At 36.6% G+C, this 22,399-nt stretch overlaps 1 protein-coding gene across 5 annotated transcripts in view; it reads right to left on the bottom strand.

The window, feature by feature from the left end:
- The window catches only part of MPP7 (MAGUK p55 scaffold protein 7), a 160,941-nt gene that overhangs the window by 98,148 nt on the left and 40,394 nt on the right, over positions 1–22,399 (bottom strand). For 3 of the 5 annotated variants that reach the window (XM_075492579.1, XM_075492582.1, XM_075492581.1), the window contains exons 2-3: positions 18,730–18,896; positions 5,177–5,295 (exon numbers count right to left, since the gene is read on the bottom strand). In XM_075492579.1, the coding sequence (XP_075348694.1) occupies positions 5,177–5,295; positions 18,730–18,766 (156 nt within the window). In that variant the 5' untranslated portion in view covers positions 18,767–18,896. Of the gene's footprint in view, positions 1–5,176; positions 5,296–5,501; positions 5,602–18,729; positions 18,897–21,383; positions 21,570–22,399 lie in introns of those variants that run through there. The other 2 variants (XM_075492580.1, XM_075492583.1) reach the window with 2 other exon arrangements.

Genomic DNA, 22,399 nt, shown 5'->3' with positions numbered 1-22,399 from the left:
CAGAAAAAAAAAAGAGTCCTTGTGATCTGCAGAAACAGACAGTTCCAACAATAAATTATGAATATTGTATAAATATTAGTTCTAGAGAAAGTGTACATGAAGAACAAAGTAATGAGAAAGTAAATAACTTTGTATGTTCAGCAAAAAATATTTCAATATCAGCTTCAAACTTGAAGTGCAGAAGCAGGCAACATTAACATCATCAGGCTGCCATGAAGAAAGCCAACTCCACCTCAGCACAATCTCCAACCTTCATTCCATATAATTTGTGTCATGCTCAGGTCCTACACTATCTAATACATCCTCCTCAGCCACCACCACCCTCCCGGTCCTTTGACACATACACAGATATCATTTCCTCCATCTGTGGGTCATCCCCACCAAACTTTCAGAACAATGAGTTCAAAACAATCAGTTGTCCACACACGACTCATTGGAACAACTCATATAATCTGAAGTCCATTTCCTCTACGTTCTTTCAGGAAGAAAATCCAAATGTGGGGATGCTTGAGCACGTGCCCAGGCAGGAGCATTCACCATTTGGATGCCCGACGCGGGAGGTGAACGCACATCATCTGTGCAGCACGCACCTGGATGTTGGCTGCAGACTGTCTGACACATCACAGGGCAGGGGAAGCTGCACCATACGAGTGCCAAAAGAACCTGCATAGCTCTTCCCAGGTGAAAGGTTGGACACTTACGAGTTAATCTATCCTCTAACATAAAACAAGCCATGAAACCTCATTGAGATTCTCGGATTCTGTACTGTAGGTGCAAAGTCGTTCACCCTACAGATTAACAGCTTTTTTTCAGGGAGTTTGTGTGTAAAGTTTTGGGTAAAAACTAAAAGAGCATATATAAACTTGCCTAAGAATGAGGCTTGTACCAGTCCAGACTGAAGACTTAGCACATCACCTGCAGATCGTTGATTTTACCACTGTAAGCACGTGTCATATCAATCCCTTTTGCTTTGCCCTAGTCAGCTCAATTTTTTAAAATGCTATCTTTATTTTTCTCATTACCAACAAAGGAACCATGGCAGGCTGAAAGCATCTACATTTACATATTGAAAAATCTGAATCTTCACACTGAAAAGTTCCAGTACACTACAATGATTGTAGAATTTGGGCTATGTAATCATATGATTCAATTTACATGGCAAAGAAATTACACCAGGATACACTCAGCTATTTTATTTTTAGAGATTAGATTACCTAGAAAAAGCTGTTAGCCATCGACATGGACAAACATTAGCATATACAAAATAATTTCACAGAACTTCTAGCCAAGTCATATCCAGGTGAAACTAATAGAAAATTAGCACAAATTAAGGTCTTGCAGGGCCAGCTACCAAAATACTATGCAGTTATAAAAAAATCAGACTAGACTCACCAAATATTCCTTACTTTTGCAGTAGTTTTTTTTCTTTTCCAGTGCCACATACTGCTTTTTAGATGTACAAACTCTTCCCTATCAAGGGAACAGCAACACCACTTGCTGTGGCTTCTTTTTCATTACACAAAGTACAGTACTGGCTAAAGAACCATGCATGCTCTGAGCTGGCCAAAACCAATCAGTAAAATACAATTGGTTAAGAAATACTTCAATAGCAGCCCAACAGGTAACCCTTACTCAATTCTTGAGCATTACATTCACAACTAGAAATGTTTAAGGCAACAGTGCAAGTAGAAGCTTCATCTTGGAGCTAAACAGACAAACAGTAAAACATGTGTCCGGTGTGCCAAGAGCAAGCAAACACACATGGAAATTCTTGCAGCTCCTCTAAAAAATAAGCTAAAAGAGTAGTTAGAACAGATCTTTATCTATCCCGTCTGTTCCTCTAGAAGCCGCCCAAGCAGAGCACATGTGTACTATTTCAGGTTTCAGCTACAATAGCGCTCATCATTACCCTGAAGGATCATCTCTTCATGTTTCTTTTCTACAAATCTCTACAGAATTACTGGGATCTCTCCTATATAAAAAGTAATGCGATGGCTGAAGATTTTTGGTAGAACTTAAGACAGTCATGTAATAAGACAAGGAAGTAACAAATTGAGGGAAGCAGAGACAATTTTTAAACATTCACTATCTAGAGCCAGTTTTCTCTTCCAAACTGTCAACAATGGTTGTGGGTTCCCTCTTCTCTATACTTTGCAAACTAAAATCTAATCAACAGATTCCTTTATTGAAAAAAAGGACAGCAAGGACAGTTGCATCAGTTTTTGCTGGTTTTACTTACTACAATAGGAATGTACTGCAGGGAACAATCCAGTATTTGCAGGCGAATAGACTGGATGATCTAATACAACTTTTCCATTTCTGACTTCTTAGAACAGCTCAGGCTGATCCAAGTTCACAAAGAGATTTCTGTCCAACAATACTGAATGAAGATAACTCCAAGACAAGGTTTGGGGCTTTTTTTTTTTTCTTTTTTTCTTTCTTTTCAATATTGAGAGCGCCAGAATAGCAAACCATGCGCCATAGGATACAACCATACAGAAACCATTATGATTAATTAAATACCCAAATAACTTAGAATAGCTGTAGTAAAAGTAGAAAGTTCATTTTATACTTAAACCTTCAAGTAATTTGGAGCATTTCACCCGTGTTATAACTTAGGAAAAAAGCACTTTTCTAATATTTGAAATTATTAAATAGTAAGGTAAGAAGATCATAGTGGAAATTTTTATTAAGCAGTGTGTCTATCTGAAATAGAGAAATATTAGTGCCTAATTAGTAGTATACCCATGCTCATTTTCTTCCAAACCAACAAATACCAGATTTGCAACATCCTTGGCTCTAAGCTAGTGCCTTTTTTTTTATTATTACAAAATATCTGTCATCATTCTCTGCTTGAGGAATTAAAAACATTTGTCTTTGCAAGTACAGTTGACTTTAAGAAGTTATTGCTAGGAAAAACAATCTTTCAAATAAGACACCAGAACCCAGAAAGAAAGATTTGGCACTTCTGAAGCCTTGTAACAGGGAAAAACTATGGCAGATGGGGTTCCTTCCTCTGCTTTTACGGCTCTCTTCCAAAAAGGCTATGGACTGCCTTCTCTGAAACTTGATAGGATACTGAATAATCCTTCTAAAAAAATGCGTTAAAGGTCAAACAAATACCAAGAATTTCAGATACAGTTAAGCCTATCTTGGGGCAGGGATATGAACTAGATAACCTTTTGAAAGCCCTTCATACCCTACTTTCTATAACTGAACACCACTGAAATCAAAAGGTGAGGTTCAATAGCCTGTGATATGCTCTGTGTCAAACCAGATGCTCTTAACAGCCTCAATTCTTATAATTAAAAAACTTTGTCTTTTGAATGAAATTGGTATGGCATATTAAAGAAGTGCAACTAGTGAACACTAAAGATGCAGTTTCAAGAATTAAGTCTATTTTAAGATAGTGTGAGACTTAATAGGACATTAAAAGAAACGTTCACAGGCTGAGAGTTACATGCACATTTAATACTTGGACCTAAAACTGACAAGATAAATAATAAAGACGGTTGGAACACTTCAATGCCTTCTTGTTGTAACTGCAATAAAGTGACCATTCACTGATCCCCAAAACTTTCTATCTGCCTTAAGAAAGCTTTCTCATGAATTCTTTTTTGTTAAAATCAGAAAGACCAATCCACCCTGCAATAACAAACAACATGGTAACTAGGGCACACAACTAGGAGAGCCAACTTTTCCAAAGCGAGAGTATACTCGAGGTGAGTAAACTAGTTGCTGCCGTGCTATCTTTGACTTCTTTCGGGGGAAGGGGCAAAAGGGAGCAAGTGAACAAGTTTTAGGTTTCGCCTCAACAGAAAATTAGAGCAAATGTTGAAATTTCAATGTTTTGCAGATCGACACTAATTTTCAAGCCAGCTGTCTAATTCCCAAACCAGAAAGAAAACTGATTTAGCTACTGACCTAACATTTTGCTTAGATGCACACCACTGTCAGCCTGTATTAGAAACAAAAACAGGGTTCCCCTTTCAGTGATCATCTTAGCCACGTGAACAGACAGCTGCAACAAAGCAGTACAGAGTCTGGAAATCAAAGCATTTCAGAAACTTTGGTGAAATTCTTTAGGCAAGCGAGTATTCCCAAGCACTGTTCCTCTGTTTGTTGCTTTTGTGTATCAACTACCAGAAAGTACTTGTGTTTATTTTGTATGTAAATTCTCAGCCAATTTAAAAATAATTTTGGTCAAGTATCAGCATTATTACATCTTTTTCCAGAATAAGATAGCTGAAAGAAATGGAAAAAGGTGACTCTTAAAACCTACATTGAAATAATCCCAATTTTAAGCTTCTTCTAGATCAATGACTGACAAGAGTAACAAATTCTGCTCAGTTATGGGTAAGTCTGGATATATTCACGGCACGGGTTACTACCACCTACTGACTCATTTGAGACCTCAGAATTTCCTTCCAGCTTGCATAAGATCTGCACTGGAGACTGAAGACATACTTACCATTTTGTAGGAGTGGGACATTTCTAACCAGCTGATTGGTCCCATTTTTCTGCTTATAAGCAATTTTAACATTATTGGGGTAGCTCTGCATACTCCCATGGCATGCTTTGATTTCTTGTTGCTGATCATTTTCATAGCAGGACACTTTACTCAAATATTCTTCCAAACTTATTTTAGGTCATACTTTAGTCCAACATATTTATGTGCAAAACACAATTTTAAATGGAGGCAAGCCAATAAAAGAAACAGCTTACTAGAATTTCAGTTGACTTTGTTAAAGGAAATTATTTTAAATTAATGTGGCTACTGAACTGTTGCCATACTTGACCTCAGAAAATATATTCCTTCTAATTTTTGCTGTGAATATTTATTTATTTAAGCTAAACTCCAGGTCTTGAATGTTGACCATAAAGAAGTCTCAGATTTCCTGCTACTATTTCGTACTCTTTTTTTTCTAAACAAGGGCAAACAACATATGTTTGCTGCATTAGCATTACACTGCCAAAACATCACTCTTAAATGAAATCATCTATGTATTTTTGGTAGAATCTTATTTAACAACTTCCACCCCTGACAGAAACAGAGTTAAAACAAGGCTGTTTTGTTTTCACTGAGCAACAGTTTGATCACTGGTTTACTAGATGGCGCTCAAAACATTTTTCCATACACTCTTCTCAAAGAGAATCTGACTTAAATGTGGTTTACCTTCACCAGTGAATGAAGGCTTTTTTCACCAAACATATCCCAGAGGAAGGTCAGGTCTTCCTGGCTGTCCACATGTGGCTGCAGCTGGGCTGGCAATGCAGCCAGCAGCTCGTACAGACCTATAAAATGAAAATAAAACACAAAGTGTAATCTGGGGGTGATCTCATTAATTTCACTTAACAGTTCTGTGTAATTGGCTGCCTGGAGCATGTCATTTTAACTGAACAGGGAGTCTAGATATCCAGCATAACATTAACTTGTAGAACCAAAAGGAACACTTAAAAAAAAATTACTAAGAAGCAAGTATTAGCAGTGTACTTTTTACCTTGTCACAGTTGTCAAGCTTCTACGTCCACATATATTTACACAAGGTTATGCAGAAAATTCATAAAAGTTTTGAAAAAAGGACAAAACCAGAAAAAAACATACATTCCTTTGCTTAATCGTTATTCCATTTCCCTTGATGTTAGCCAAAGAGTGAAATGAGTCATGAATAGGAAAAACTTCCTTAAAAGAACAGAAACTGGATAGGGTGGTCCATTAAAAAAAGGTTCGTGGTTTCTCTAAATATTTCTTGCTAATATGTTGCTTAATATTTTTTTTAATCCCGTGTTCAGTAGGAATCCACAGCAAGACAAAAGGAACTGCTCTGTTTTGTGGGATTAAACCTTAAAAAACAAAATCAACACAGTTTTCCCAGACACACACGCACACAGAAATATTTCAGTAACATTTTTAATTTGCAGGTATTTGAGATTCTCCGTAAGGTTAAAGCAATTGCTGTTCCCGGTTATTTGTGGCACACCTCACCAGCAGTCTCCGAGGGGCAGACAGTAGCACACTGTTCCACAGTAGCATACAGCATAAAATATCCATCATGCACGCAGGCCATCAAACTGCTGTCCAAGAAATGTAGCAACAGTGTTTGCAGCAGCCCTCTTTAGGGAGGTAACCTGGCATGAGTTGATATCAATTCATAGCACATGTTTAATTTTCCAGTGGGATTACTTGGGGTAAAAAGGACAAAATGCCTTTTTCTCCTGTCTGCTGTCTACAAAAACACCAATAGTCTCCTGGGATCCAAGATACACGGTCCTGCTATTATTTTTAGTCTGAGTAAGTGCTGCTGTTCATCACAAGGACAGATTTACAAGATATTCTACTGGTAAAGAACATTGTTGTAAGTTATAGGTTACCTATCGTTATTACGCCTATTATCTCCCTAAAACTTATGATTTAGAATATTTATTAGTAAACATGATTTCACAACCTTTCCAGGCACTATATATCCCTTTCAAAATTACATACAGCACCTTTGGGATTCAATTATTTAACATTTTTGTCTTTTTACTGCCTTTCAGTAAAATATTCTGGAAAAAAAAGTTCCTTCCAGATACATTCTTTTTGTGGTCCAAGCGTTTTTGGTGGTTGACATTCATTTCTCTTAGAATCTTGCTTTTATTTAAATCTGCTCTTGTTTATGCTTCAGAAATACTGCAAAAAGAGGATACAACTCAAACCACTACAATTTTGCATGGATAGAAAAAGAACACTGAGCCTTGCCTAGTGAGACACAGTCAGTGATTGAGCTGACATCCAGAGAACAGAGGTTTGAATGGGACTCTTGGCTCTGACTTTCCAGACTATTAGAACTTCAGCACTTAGCAAAAATGGTTATTTTTATCACACAATTTATGCTTCAAAAACATTTTCATTTAGAAAATTTAAAAATTTCTTTACAACCAGCCTTATATTTCTGCACATAGCCACTTTTGTTACTGCAAATACATTTACTTCAGAATAACTTGAAGGTTGTTAGAAAATGGAATGGAAAGTTCAGTGTAAGCTTACACTATGGCATAACTGCTTAGGAACAATTCGTGTGTGCCATTCAGAAGAAAGAAAATACTAACTTCAGCCACTCCCTTCGAATAAGAGATATATAATAGAGTAAGCTTTCTTTTCCTTGATCCATCAGATCTGCTTAAATTTCACATATAATCAACTATAAAACTATTCTATCCTTGTAATTTGCTCCTCAAAGCTTTGATAATTAAAACTCCAGTGAAAAGAAAATGAAAGTTCATGTTTCCTGATGGATTAACTATTACAGTAGTGACACAGGGTGAGACTGAATCTGCCTATAATGAGAATTAGTTCTTATGCACAGAAGTCCAGAGAAAAATCCTGCCTGCCAGCACTTCAGGACTGACTAACCCTGCAGGTGCTTACACACATTAAGATTTCCATATCCAGCCCAAAAGTGTCTGTGGGCTTCACTTGTTCATACAGCCCTGAATTGCCCCTTCTAGGGAAACAGGTGTCTATGTCCCTAGTGCACCGATAGCTTCAATAGCAATGCACCCGAACTATGCCAACTCTCCTGGGGAAGTGGAGAAAATTAGGCAAGCGCTGACTGGTTCTACCAAATCCCATGGCTATGTTTGTAGTGCTGCCCTGCTTTGGCTCTACAGTCCAGCATTTATAGCTTTCAGCCAGAAGGAAACCAGAAACCTGCCCTTCTCCCCAGCAGCAGAACCCGAGGACTACACCATGCAGCACGCTGGAGAACACCACGTTCCCGCTCTCAGACTGCTCTTGAAACTGATCACTATGTAGCCAGGAATAAAAAAAAAACCTCAGTCAAGGAGACAAATGAAAATCAGGCAGAAGGAGGATTCAGGGTATTTGGTTGGGAAGAACAGAAGACAAAGATCTAGAATATGTCCAAAGTTAAAATTGCATAATTCCAGATCATCTCACTCAGCTATAGCCTCCTTCCAAACAGAAGGTAACGGCAACAGCAGCAGGTGCTAGCACCTGTAAAGGTTCACCTTTACAGACACAGTCTCATTTTCTCTTGTTCCTTCTGTGGTGCCCAGTACCATGGAATCCAAAATTTTCAGATGGACATTCACGTTTCTATATATAAAGAAAAATCTCTGCAGCCCTGTAAGGTGTCGCTGTGTAGAGAGATGCTGACATGCGGCAAGAGAAGTAATCCGAATTTAACAGCAAAGACTGCTTCAGCCCAACCTCAAATCTCCTGCAAAACTTCTAACTAGCATCTCAGATGGTTCTGCAAGCCAGAGCCAAAGGCCACTGAAATAAATGCAAGTTTCTCACTGGTTTTAGTACTGACAGGCTGTTGAAACCAGGGTTTGGGTTTTTTTTAATCTTTTCAGTAGCAATTATAAAGACTGAAGTGATGCTATACTGAACACTTTTGATCACTTCTAAAAACAAAAATTACCTTTCAAAAAGGTCATAGGTATATCCCCTATATGCAGAGGAACTGTTTTGTAAATTAAAAATGCATGTTCATCACGTAAGCCACGGAATGAGATGTATCTCAGCACCTCAGAGCTGAATGCTACCGTTGTAAGCATGTGGCTGTCAGGCCTCGGTTGTGCTCTTGGTCTCAATTTGATGTTTCTCTTCAAGTCCCACCTCCTTGAGTCATATGACATGCATGGACCTTCTATTAAAAAAATATTCTGAACACATTTTTTGAAAGATGCCCACAATTTAAATAAACACACCAAAAAAAGCTTTTAAAAAAGTCTCTGGAAGTTGTGTTTAAAAAAAAATCATTAAAATAATAATAATAAAAAAATCCTGGTTTTTTTAATGCCTGATGTTGGCAAGACTGTAAAGAGTCTTAAAAAAAAAAATTGCTTTTTTTATACACTCTTGCTATTCTACTCAGGTTCTTGTAATTTTGTTTTAGTCTAGTTTGCCTAAATTTAACCAGCTTTTATATTTAAAAGGAATCATATGCCCACTGGGATTTTCTAGTATCAAAATACTTCAGGTGTCAAAATTCAGTAAAGTAAACATGACTTACACAAGACGAATTCATTTACTTAGATTTTTAAAACCAGATCATTTATTCAAAGGTCCCAGAAGACCTGAGCATACATTAAAAAAATTAACAATAAGCTTAAACATGGAGATGCAAGACTATTTTGCAATTATAAGAGGGGAAGTTCGGTCAGTCCTACAACTTGGGCGGAAAAAAAAAAACCCAGATCACAATGTAGTCATCCCTGGACATTCCCAAATCGTTGAAACACAGGAGGAAAAAGGGCCTTTTCTAGATTAAACGAAGTCACATAATCCAGTGGCAGTAATAGGAGTCAATTCCAGATAAACAAGGGAGCTCCTAGTTTTAGATACTGGTATGCTGCTATTTATATTCACTTTATATAAATTAGGTACAGTATTTAACACTTATGTGAACTAAGTAAAAGTCTATAGCATGGAAATATAAATAAAAGGAGACAAGGACTGCACATAGGAATACCATAAAATCCTTGTAAGAGTGGAAGGGGGAGGGGGTGGTTTGAAGGTGCTTATATAGTCTATTAAATCTGACTACCTGATTCAAGAATGAAGAAATTTAAAAGTAATAAATTAATACTGGACATACAATACACTTTTCACAAAATTTAGTTCAGCCAAGAAAAGTGACACAAGGAAGTAAAAAACAATGACTAGATAACCTTGCCTACAGAAATAATCCATATAAACTATATACACGTAGATAATCTAAATACGCATACATAACCTAAAACTATAAAATTTACAACAGCTTGTCATGGATAGTGAAACTACTCTGAATATTTTGGACTTGTTGCAAGAGCAAGCAAGATAAAATGGCTGCTGAATAAGGCTTGTAGCATTCTGCCAGCTTGGACTAAGGAAATAATTTCAAGGGAAAATCTAGCTATGTTTGAAAACTGAGCACTGTCCCTGCTTAAAAAGGTAATAGATAAATTTCAATTTGTTCCACTTAAGCAGTTCCTGTCTTCAGAGTATCTTCAGCTTTTCCTAAGCTTAATTAATACAATTTAGTTTTATTCGATCTGAAGAACAGAGTGTATAATAATGGCAATTCCAATTTAATAATGTGTACGCTAAATTTGTACGTGCAAGAAGATTTAAGACTAAGCAGCAATGGAAAGCTTTTAAATCAGAAACAACGGGACATAAAGAATTTTTCCAGTTCTAGAAAATTGCTTCCTTCTTAGCGTTATATTCTACAGAAGACTGCTTGTTCCTAGGAGGAGAATAAATGGCTAAGCAATTGATGAAAGTGTTCCCGTACTGAACCACTCACACTGCAGATTCCAGATGCTCTACATTCTTGACATCAGAATGGAAAAATTTACTGTTAGTCTAGAGCAATTTAATATCACCATTCTTGTCATATCCTTCATAGCTTCATTATTAGGACAAGTCTGTGGAAGCTATAAACTAGTCCTAAATGATAAAAAATATGGTCTCTGCGTTCCATCACTCTTGCATATTACAAGAAAACACCAACTTTGTTTTGGTTAGCATAAGGAAAGAAATGGAGACAAATGGATGTGCATTTGCTTTCATATGTTAATTAATTTCCTGAATTAGCATTCTGAACAATGATGCCAGACTTTGAATCAAAAATTTTTACAGTAACTGAGGGATAATAAACACTAAAGAACATATATCTAAGCCCAGAACAACACTGTAAAATTTTATTGTCTTAATAAAATGGGACACACCAACCTTTAAATTTTCCACTTTGTCAAAGGTAAAATAATCAGCACCATTTGCTGCCATTTATAACATGCTGACATTTTTTCACATTTGAACTGTACTTTACAGTTCTATAAAGGCTCAGACAACACTTGCCTTACACAAAAGCAAACAGTATTGGAGCAGAAATGCTCATTCTGACATCCTTGCTGCTGCATAATAAAATCAGTCACTAACACCAAATATTGAAAATTATTTCGTTCTGAAGTTTGAGATCAGTATTTATGCACAGGTTCAAATAAAAACATATGCAGTACACACATGCATTAGGATAGACATACTGCACCGTCCTATCAGACTCCAGTTGTAAAAAGACCACTATGTGCTCAATTTTATGTGCTACAAATAGTTCTTTTTTTATGTTCTCTTAAGTAATTCCACTGAATATATGGGCTTCCTGACACTGCAAAAAGTTAAAGACTAACAATTTTTCTTTGCAGAACCAGAGTGATTAACTCATTCCAGCATGTACCTTTTTTAAATTTTGTAATTTAGTGTTTTAAAAAAAAGATTAATCTAATTTTCAAAGGTACAGAATACTGAGTAACTAGATAATCATGACATGCAAGTGATCAGCATCTTTGAAAAAAATGTTTTGATTTATTTTCAAATTAAAAAAAAGTAAAATGCTGAAATCTTTACGGATGGCACAGCAATAGAAATGTCAATGTTCTATTTTTTTTCCTAATGAAAACAAGGATTTTGCCCTAAGTGTCCTCAAAGAACAAGATTACATACTCATTAAGGGCAATACCGTCTTTAACTTCATAGTTGTACCTAATTTTTATTCCTCCAAGCTACAATAATTTGTTCACCCACCTTAAAACAACATTATGACAGAAAATGTTGAAAGCAAGCAATCATTTAAGCCCACCACTTTTAAAAATATTATTTCCTTCAAAATGGAAAAGTCTTTAGTTTTGGAACTTGGCTCCCAGAGCTAAAGAATCCGCAGTTGTTTGAAACAGTTATTGGTCTTTTAGGATTTGTCTCAACATGTGTATTTCAGATTTAGCATACCACATACCATTACGTTCTGATGCGAGTTAAATAGTTGATCCCTATTTGCATTCATACAGGGCAAGACTGTTGCTGCAGAGTTCTTGCTTGTACAGCTCATCAAAGCTGCTTCAAAATCGAAACTCCTCAAAATGTAGGTACTAGACACTGTGTCAACAAGGATACTTTGAAAGTTCATTAAACGTACTTTCATGAGTATTCAAAAGCTCTCCTATTATCTGCAAGAATAACACATAGATTAAACTGATTGAAAGTGACCTATCAAGGACAAATTAATAAGCAACTTGTGGAAAGCTCATACAAAGATCTGATGTTCATATTTTTTTCAGAAACTGTTGGCTCCTCCAATGAAGCCTGCATACTATGACACCTTGAATAACCTTGACTAATTGACTGGTCCTTTGTATAGACATCAGCTTGGTGAGTCTTTAGTATTTCTATCTAGATTTTCATCAACACTAGAGGAGGCAATAGCAAGTACCTGGCAGGCAGTCAGGAAAGAACTCATTCCAGCGCTAGGATGTCACTGGGCACGCTTGCCATGTTTAACTCTTCAGTCACAGTTTGCAAGGTTAAGAGACTTGGCACTGGGGAGGGGTGGCAAGGAATACTAAATGTGGCATTTTACATCTGCAAAAGGAGGACACTATCTCATTAAGAGACTGAATAAAGATTTCTAACAACAGAAGCCAAGACTATTTTCAACTCAGTTGTGCCTAAAACTACTGGAAACACCATTTGATTACCATGTATCTCAACCTTTCATATTGTGTTTAGAGAGCAGAAGAAAAAAGTCCTACAATCCTAGGCAGTACTGATGCCTAAAAACATGGCAGTATATTATTTCAGTGTTGTGATTCACTGTATGACTGAGTTTAAAGTTTAACACTCAAAAGAGGCTATGCCATTATATCAATCACTCGCATATGCATACAGACACATACACTTGATACACAAGTCTAGAGAGGTATATGGGAATATACAAAAGTTTAAAGAGTCAAGTACATCCTTGTCTTATCTGGAAAGTAAGTTTATTTCAAATAGTTCAATTTTCTAATTAAACTATTTCATAGTTTATCCCTAGGATTAATATGCTGCATTGAGGTGTTTTTTGGTTGGTTTTGGTTTGGTTTTGTTCTGGCTGGGTTTGGTTTTTTTATTTTTTTTAAAACCAATGTTTTACTTTAAAAGCAAAATCATACTTGAACCCCCGTGTTCCACAACAGGCAACTAACAGCTAACAGGGAAGCTTCTCACTACCTCTCAGTAGTACTAAATCTCCTTCAGATTAACAGCTTTAGTTTTATTAAATCAGCCAAAACTTGACGTGATGTTGGGCTGAGAAGCCACAGAACCTTTCATCTGACAGTAAACGCACACAATACGTACGCTCTGCCAGCTAACCTGGATGCTGGCACAGCTCAACTTGAGCAGTACAGCATGGCAGGCTGCTCTCGGCAAAGGATATCTGGCATCACTAGGAACTGTCAACCATTTGTGTCATTCCAGCTTTTGGTCCAACAAACACAGCTATACATTTAAGCTGCTGGTTAGAAACAATATAGGCTGTCGTACTTTCAAATTTACCACAAAACTACACATTGCTCACCAAAAAAAAAAATTGAGTAAAAATTGTTGCAGCTGCCAGACCATCTGAATTTAAATTTGTGTCCAAGAACTGTAACAGTTTTAAAGAGTTTACCATCAGTAAATATAATTGCACACATTTTCTGATTCCACACTGCTGAATCAGTCTAGCATAATATATTAACACAAAACAGTTTAGAGAAATTTCATTCTACTTTGAACAAGTTTTCCAACAGTCACCATAAATATGTTGATACCAAAATAAATACCCTTTCCAATACCAGCACGTTATATTTTTAAAAATTAAATCTGATAGCAATTAAAGCTAGCCATACATCTCATACTTTCCCAAATCTTTCATATTAACGTTAGCCTACAAGCCATTTAATGCCTCTGGCAGCTGGAGATGGGGAGAATTCAAGAATGCACGGTAAAATATTGGCTCTATTTTTTAATTTAGTATAAATTTTGCCTTGGCTAGTGTATCAGTTTTCATGAAAATCTAGCCATATCTGTGCATTTCAACATGGTGCGAAATTTAAGTAGCCTTGAAATCATGATGCAGCCAAAGGCATTTACATACTACACTTGTGGCGGCACACCTACGCCTGAGTCGTAAGCAACAGTGTGAAGCAGGCGAGCGAAGGCTTTCCCGTTGCTCTGTTTCCACCACAGCATGTCAGCGGGGAAGCAGAGGCAGTTTGGAGGAGGATTCAAACGCCCTGCAAGCCTTCGCCCTGGCAGCCTCTGATGGAAGAGCTACTCCCAGAAATCTTTCCTTCATCACTCTCCTAAATTCCCTTTCTCTTCATCTCATAACAATGAACCCAGATCTTTGGCCACCATTTTATGTTATGACATTTCTTAAACAGTCTGTAAAAATAGAACTCCCTGATTTCTGTCTCCCTCCTCATTCTGAAAACTGGTTTAAAAGGCTAAAATCTTTAGCCATTTCATTTAGTCCTTCTTCCCCTACAGATGTTTCTGATGTCCCCCTCTCAGCTCAGCCAACTACTCAGCTTTTTCTTCATGTTATTAGTGCTTCTTTTTTTTCTCTCCACCTTTTTATCCTTTTCATTATCAAGTATTCTTAGAAAAGATTATGTTAAAACTGGCAAGCTGATTAAAATGCATTAGTAATAAATAAAGGGAAGACATCTATATGAAAACGGTAAAAGCAAGGATAGCATCTTTCAGTGTTCAGATGACTGCAAAATCTCTTTGAACTCTGCATTGCTTGCAGTGCTCTCACTTCACTGGGAGGTAATCCATATGGACTATGGAGCTATCATATTAACATAATATTCTAGCAAAATATTTGTACCAGTATTCAGTACATCCACATCAACAGCATGCAGCTTCAGAGATCGAGATAATTCTTAAAGAATCACAGAATACACTACTAAAAATGCAGTTTGGAAAAATACCCAACATTTAGAACAAATTTCATATCTTTATTTTGTATTATTACAAAACAGAGAAGAAAACACCAAATCTGGGAATATTTTAAAGGTCACGTGAACTTACAATTTGGTTAAGTAACAAATGTGTTGGGTTTTCTTAATTTAAAAAAGACTAACATGTATTCAGTTTTACAGGCTTGTAATACTGAAAAAACTCCACTATCTGGCACAGCATTAGCTCCCATATGTACTCAGGAAGAAACTAATGTAAGCCCTGCACATTTTTTCTTTCGATAATTTACAATATTCAAATTCAAGAACTGCTTCTGACTTTCATTATATTTAAACAAATCTCAAACAGTTTTACTTGGTGGCCAAACTTGGCCCATAAATGTGATTTTCCCGCTGACAATACATGAATCAAAAACACAAAGTCTGCTTTGCACATTTGTGCACTAGTTTTTAAGGACAAACAAAAAAGCATTTTTAAACTCGTCAGCTGAGCAAGCTTGATACAGGGTTGAGAGGAAAGAAATCTGTAACAATTTTACGATGTTTTTCACACTAAAACAACACTTAAAGCATATGATGTCATCTTGGCTCCTCCAGAGTCAGCAACAAAGCTGCCATCAACTACTGTGAAGCCAGGACTGCAAATTTAAATCTTCCTAAATATATCAGATAGGTGAATGCCAGATCTTGCAGGTTTGCTTTACCTGCAAAAGTGCAAGTCGTCTTGCTCAGTCTTCAAACTCCATTTGATGGGCTTGCACACAGAGTTCAAGCAGACTTTTGCAACACAGAAAATATTTAAAGCTTCAGATGCAGCCTCAGGCAGGAGCTCAGCCTTCCATTCAAGATGGTTGCGTTAAGATAACTTTGACCTGACACTGACAGGACTATAAACCTTAAGGGAGGAGCAGGATCACGCACATGTTATAAACAACAAGTAATTTTTAAAATTATTATTACTATTATTATATAAGAATAGGGTTTCTATATGGCTAATGGAGAGTAGAAGAGAAAGAAGCATGTGCACTCACAAGCCTCTCTCCTCTGTCTTAAAGTTAAGAAGCCAGATCAGACTGGTAAGGTACAAGATTAATTTCAAAGTCGCTTGATGAATCTAAATTAATTAAAACAAATGTTTTAAACAAAAGATTGCAAATATTGTAGCCATGCTTTTGTTTTATCATAGTTTAAAGTCTGGTAAATGCCTCTGAAAACAGATTTAAGAGGCATGGTTTGTGTTCAGAAGAATACACAGGTTAAAACATGGTATAACAAAAGCATGTGTAAGTGTATGAAGGAAGCAGCTGCCAAGACATGGTGACATCCCTAATAAAGTCTGCTGACAAAGTAAAAGCAATGTAAAATTAACAGAAGTAGGTCAACATTTAGTCTGATCAAATGTGACCCATCATGAACGCTATCCTGCTTTTGACAGTGGTCTGATCCCTACACTATATTAAAAAAAAAACCAAAACAAAAACAAACAAAAAACATCAATGCTTCCATATTAGTGTCCGAGTTTCCAACAGTCTATGACTTGGCAACTGTCTGATATTACAGATGATGCATTTCTATTTACTAGTCCTCAATGAATTCTTTCACTCATTTTTAAATCCGGGTTTACTTTTACTTCACCAGGATATAACAGACACAAAAATAAGTGAGGTTGGGGTTTTGTTTGAATGCGTTAATAAAACAGAGCCTTAGCAGACAGACTAAATGAAGTTGCATCCCTACCCTAAAAGTGCAGTTTTGTTAGGTCCCCACTAAGTGACTTGCTAACTCCACAGTGTCCCAGATAGTCCTCTCATGGACTAGAGCAGTTTCAACTCATTAGATGTCACAACAGCAGTTTAAGCAGGCAGGACGAGAAGAAAACTGGTCTACCCACCAAGGAACAACAGAGTTAAGAAAATCCAAAATTTGTTGTGTTTCTCTTTTTTTAATCTAAGAGTGAGAGTAACAGCAGAAAAAAAAAGGGCTCTGATTAGAAACCACCTGTATTATATCCAGCACAGAAAGTACAGTTTGATGTAATCATTCAAAAACTACTTAAATACCTATCATGCCCATCAGGAAATACCATACAGAAAGTGGAAGAAAATAAGTAATTCTCTTTTCCCTCCAAATGCAAATTTTTATTTAAAGAAACAATTTACAACTTGCAGTGGAAAACAAATTGGATTTAACAAGCAGTATTATTTAACAGCAAGATATTAATGGTGCATATCATATTTTACTATAGATTTCCTGGGAGAATGGAGATAGCTGAGCTTTATCACACACCATAATTATTAAAGGTGTATTTGGAGCATCATATGCATTAAATAGCCCGGTAAAACATGTTTTTAGAGACATTTTAACACACACATGATTTTAAAATTAGGATTTTTCTTCCACTTTTTGGAGCCCTTTTCTTTCTTTATTCAGAAAGTATGTCCATGACTATTACTTTTGGACATATTAACATTCTTTAAACAATAAAACAAGCAAAATTGTCAGCATCAGGCACCAGTCAGCACACATCCCCCTGCTGTTCATCTCAACATGTTCTTGAGACTTCTGAAATGTCAGAATGCGTTTGGCCAAGTAACAATTAAAAAAAAAAATTTAAGGCGGGTTTTGGAAGGACACAAAAGGTTGCGTGATAAAGCAAGCAAAGATCCAGAGTGGAAAATCAGCCCATAGTAGACCCTGACAAATCTTCCAAAATTCAGCTTTAGCATACTAAACAGCTTCAACTACACTGATTTCCATGGGGGAAAGAGAAGAAAAGAAAGGTATGTAGAGGTAGGGTTTGGCAAGATGATAGTCAAGTCCCTTAAACACAGGAATAGGGAGACAAAAAAAAGGCAAATAAAAACGAACACAACTCTCCCTCCCCATGGTAATAAATAAATAAATAAACAAACAAACAAACAAACACACACCACCCCCTCCCAACTCTAAAGATTAATCTTTTCATTTAAGAGAAATTTTACATGGACCTGAGGTGTGGGAGAAAAAAAAAAAAATCACTGCACTGTACAGTCTATTTAAAATAAGAATCAAATGCAGTTCCTTATATATGTATTTTTTGGATTCCTGACTTGAAAATCTCCCTCTTCGTTTTCAAAATCCTGCTGTTAGTTCTTGTGCTTAAAACTATGCTTAGAATAGTGAGCACAGGGGGTGGAAAGCAGGGATCTTTGTATTGTAACCTCAGCTGGATCACCTATTTACCAAACACCCTCCAGCAAAAATACATACTATAGTTGTCCCTAAAACAGGGACAAAGATATTGTCAGACAGAGAGAATGTATGCATAACAGCAAGATGAGATTTAACCTTTGAATATAGCCTGATATTGCGACGAAGAAGGTGAAAGCTATGGAAAGCTACATATCTGCACTCCCACTGCCTGCAGTCAGTGATAGGAACTGGACTCTGATGTGGAAGGCAAGGGAAGGAAGAGAACTTGAGACAATATTTTTCTTCTCCTAATTTGTTAAAGAAGTGTCAAAACTAAAGACTCTGTGTTCAGAAATAGCTCCACTGATAACTGTAACTCACAGAGGGGATAGTCTAGACTGCTGCAAATATTAAGGCATGTATGATATCATCTTTCTTTTTTCCTCCTCCTTTTTCAAGTTAACATTGGAGGAACCATGCTCAGAGGTGAATCCAAATTCTTCAGATCCATATATAATATCTGTTTGGAGTTGTTCTTTTTTGGGGGTTGGGGATAGAGGGGAAGAAGGTGGTGGGACTTTTAAAAATTAATTTATTTTACTGTGGTGCCTCATATATCTAAATTAACTTCAGGGAGAAAAGGTTATGTTTAAAGTTTTAAAGTAAGCATCTGTTCAGACCATAATTAATTATCTTATTTGATGATTTCTTGAAATAAGAGACCGTAGACTTAACAAATAAGATCTGGAGGAAACATGCAGTCCTCCTTGGCCTGCGTACCTGTGTCACTTCCAGATCCAGTTGATAACGCTGGCATGATTTAGTCTGCAGAGTATCACGCAGGAACGTCAGACTAGCACTAAGCAGCCAGAAGGCAGAAGTTAATTTCAGTTTAACTGCTTGCAGCCGAGTTGTCTACAAAGATTTATGCTATCTCCCAGTTTCTCCTAGAAAGAACAGAAACAGAATTTTACAATTAAGAACATTGTTAAACTCTAAATTACTGCAGCTAGCCAAATCCAATCATTATCAAAAAACAAGCTTTTGATTTAAGACTCTCAAAACAAAGTGCTTTGCATTTATTTATGACTGTTAAGTTTTTTTCCCCAGGTGAAACAAATTTTGTTTTCTTCAGTCTAGCCTATAATCCTATTCTGCTGTAAAAATAATTTAACACATTTCTCTCATGTAAATTATACTCTAACTCTAGCGCGTCAGGTATTTTGGAAATAAAGTCTAGGGTTATTTTATTAAAACAGTGAATAATTTAAGTCACTCACATTTTGCTACTACTTATCCTAGAAAAAAAAAATTGCTTATTAGCATGGTAATTTATTCAGCGTTTCTACTTAACCTCCTTTCAATTGTTTTCAGTTCATTTAAGATCTGACATACAATTTTTATTTGTAATCTGGAAAGATAATCTAAATTTTAACTGAAGTTTTAAAAGGCAGGACTGGGGCAAACACTTCTCTAAGGTACACAGCAGTTTGATTTGTGGAGTTGATGGAGCCATTATCATGCAGACCATGTAAGGAATTTTCTGTAATTCATTACTACAAAGTCAGTATTTTTTTAAGACATTTTTTAATAATTGCACAGGCCTGCTTATACTAAATTTTGGGTCGGTCTTTTAACCAGTTCTTGAGGAAAATTCAGAGCAAATGTAACAAAAGTAAAAACCAATTTCAAATATAAGTGAACGTATTTAACTTCAGGTATATTAAAATATGAAACTGGAACACAAACTTGTGAGAAGAAATTCAGAGTTAAGACTACAAACGTTTACTAATAGCAGGGCAGGGGCTGATGTGTGAGAAGGAAGGGAGAGGGGGAAGTAGAAGCTAACAGAAAACAACGGTTTTCTCCAGATCTCAGTAAACAAAAAGGATCCTTGAAGAAAGAAAGCAGCATAGTTCTGCTTTAGCATAACAAAATAAACAAATAGAAGAACATTTTGCTGTTGCTGGTTTGGTTTTTGTTGTGTTGGTTTTTTTTTTTTTAAACACATTCATATTAATCAGAATGACTTTTGAAGTCATCTTGGCTCTGAAAGTGCATATTTTGGACACATTTGTACTTGGCAACAGTCTTGTGGAAGAGTAATGTACAGGTGCTGTAAACACTGTATGCTGTTCAAAATTTTGTTTTTCACCAAAAAAAAAAAAATCCCCACATTGCTAAAAGTATTGCAACATATTAAGGGCCATCCACAAGATTTTGTTTCGTAAGTTTTAAATCAATTATTAGATAAGCTAATTGTTAACTCATCTCTAGGCATAAGTCTATAGTTTAAATAGTCTGGCAACTTTTTAAAGTTCTTTTTTTTTTCTCCCCTAAGCGTTTACCCAAAGAAAGATTTTTGCATGTCAGCTTTCAAACTTCAGTGAATCTCGTGTGGGGGTTTTTTTGTTTTTGTTTTGGTGGGGGTTTTTTTTGTTTTTTGTTTTTTTAAGAAGGCAAACAGCAGAAGTTACAGCCCTGGATAACTTCTTCTAGGATGAAAAGGACCAAATAAAACTTAAAACCCTATCTATTAAGCTTGTTTTAGAGTTTGGGGGTTTTTTTTAGTTATAAAAGTTTGTGGTGAAGAAAAAAAAGTAAGTTTTCACTAAAAAAGCATCAGCTTCCAAAAAACATTTTGACATTCATCAAATCAACACACAGTTCATTAACTTAAAATTTAAAGCAGAGATAAGGAAGTTAAGTATTTCAGAGTGAAAGCTCATCTTATGATGACAAAGTTGTAAAACATCTATATGCAAAGCTAGCCAGGGTGCAGTTTAAAAGGGGAAAAAAAAAAAAAAAAAAACAAACCCAAAAAACGCATCATAGCCAAGGACACACTGTACCAATTAAGAAGGAACATATTCACTTTGCATTAATTCTGCTTGTTTTCTTTTTAACACATACAAGCACCATAAAGGAGAAGTCATGTTCTAAGCTCACTTACAGTCCCCAGCGTGAGCACACCACTACAGCTGTACGAAGGATGAAGGCATTTTTATTTTTCACACGTGTAAGAAACTGGTTAAAACAAAATTATTTACTATCGATGGAACATCTTTGATTTATATGCAGCTTAAAGTACTTTCATCTATTAAAATAAAAAAACCCCAAAACAACCAACCCAAACATGCAAGGCATTCTCATTAGGATAATAATGCACTCATAGTTGCATTATTATCAATCAGAAATTCAGGTTCCTTAAAGAAGTTCACTGCAAAACGCGGAAAGTCTTGTTGATCTACATACATGTCATGTACTTAAACTCGACCAGTTTCTTTATTTTTCTTTATTTCATGGTAAATCATTCAATAAGAAAAAAATTCAAGCTCCTTATTATTTAAGAAACTTATACACGGCATAAAGTTATTCCCCCCAGATCCTAAATATATATTAATGAAAAATAAATGACCTGATGAAATCCTTACCAGTAAAATGCTTAATATTTTGCTGGAATGGAACGGGGATTTTTTTTTTTTTCCTAACTTGCAAATTAAGCTACATTTTTGCAGTGATGATGTTATTTTCTTTGGCTCGCTTTAGTTAAAATGCTTTGGAAGTTTTTGCCGGAGCCCAGCCATAGGCATTGCTGCCTGCTGTATGGAATCGATTTGCTGCAACACAGAAATACCAGCTGTTACAGTATGTCCTGAGAGGGATTACCGAATATTCTTAAATTGAAGTTCAATCCATCTTTCCATAAAAACGAGAAACCAATGCCAGGAACGTAACAGCAGTATCAAGTGCACCTGAGGCATTTACAATACCCGGCAGGACTGTTACAACCAGCCTTTAAAAAGGGCTTATTTTTGAAATTTCATTATTCCAGTTGTACCTTGCTTCTATATATCACACTGTATCGGGTTTTGCTGGCACCCACCATGTGGAAACAGGGAAAGCCGCGCAGCCCCGGGCCACGCCGCGGAGTTTCCAGCCGGCCCCGAGCGCCCCGCGCCGCTCCCGCGCTGCGCCTGACACCTAGCGGCCGCGCGGGCGCCGCGCCGCGCCTCGCCTCGCCTCGCCTCGCCTCAGCAGGGCCGAACCTGCCCCCCGCGCCTCACAGGCCTCGCAAGCCCCGGAAAGGAGCTCCTCGAGAGGCACGAACGCCCTTTAACCACTTCTGCTTTTAGTCGCGTAAATATGAAATTGAATAGCTAACTAAAACTTCATAGTAAATTACATAATTTTAATTCTCTCTTCCTGTATTTACTTGCATAATGAAAGACGTTTCTATTTCTAGGGCTTTCCGGTTGAACGACAGATACAAAAAAAATAAAACTAGATGTCTGTAGGAGGAACAGAAATGCCTCCCCGCCCTTCGATGGCTCCTGCACACTATACAAGCACATTCACCAAGCCAGACGCAGTTCTAGTTAGCTTCACCGCCAAGTTCATTAAGGTGACATAACTCATTGGGGTGCCAAATCCCCCAGTTATAAATAGC

This window comes from Mycteria americana, chromosome 2 (assembly GCF_035582795.1).
Source record: "Mycteria americana isolate JAX WOST 10 ecotype Jacksonville Zoo and Gardens chromosome 2, USCA_MyAme_1.0, whole genome shotgun sequence".
Lineage (NCBI taxonomy): Eukaryota > Metazoa > Chordata > Aves > Ciconiiformes > Ciconiidae > Mycteria > Mycteria americana.
This window is presented reverse-complemented; position numbering and strand designations above follow the sequence as displayed.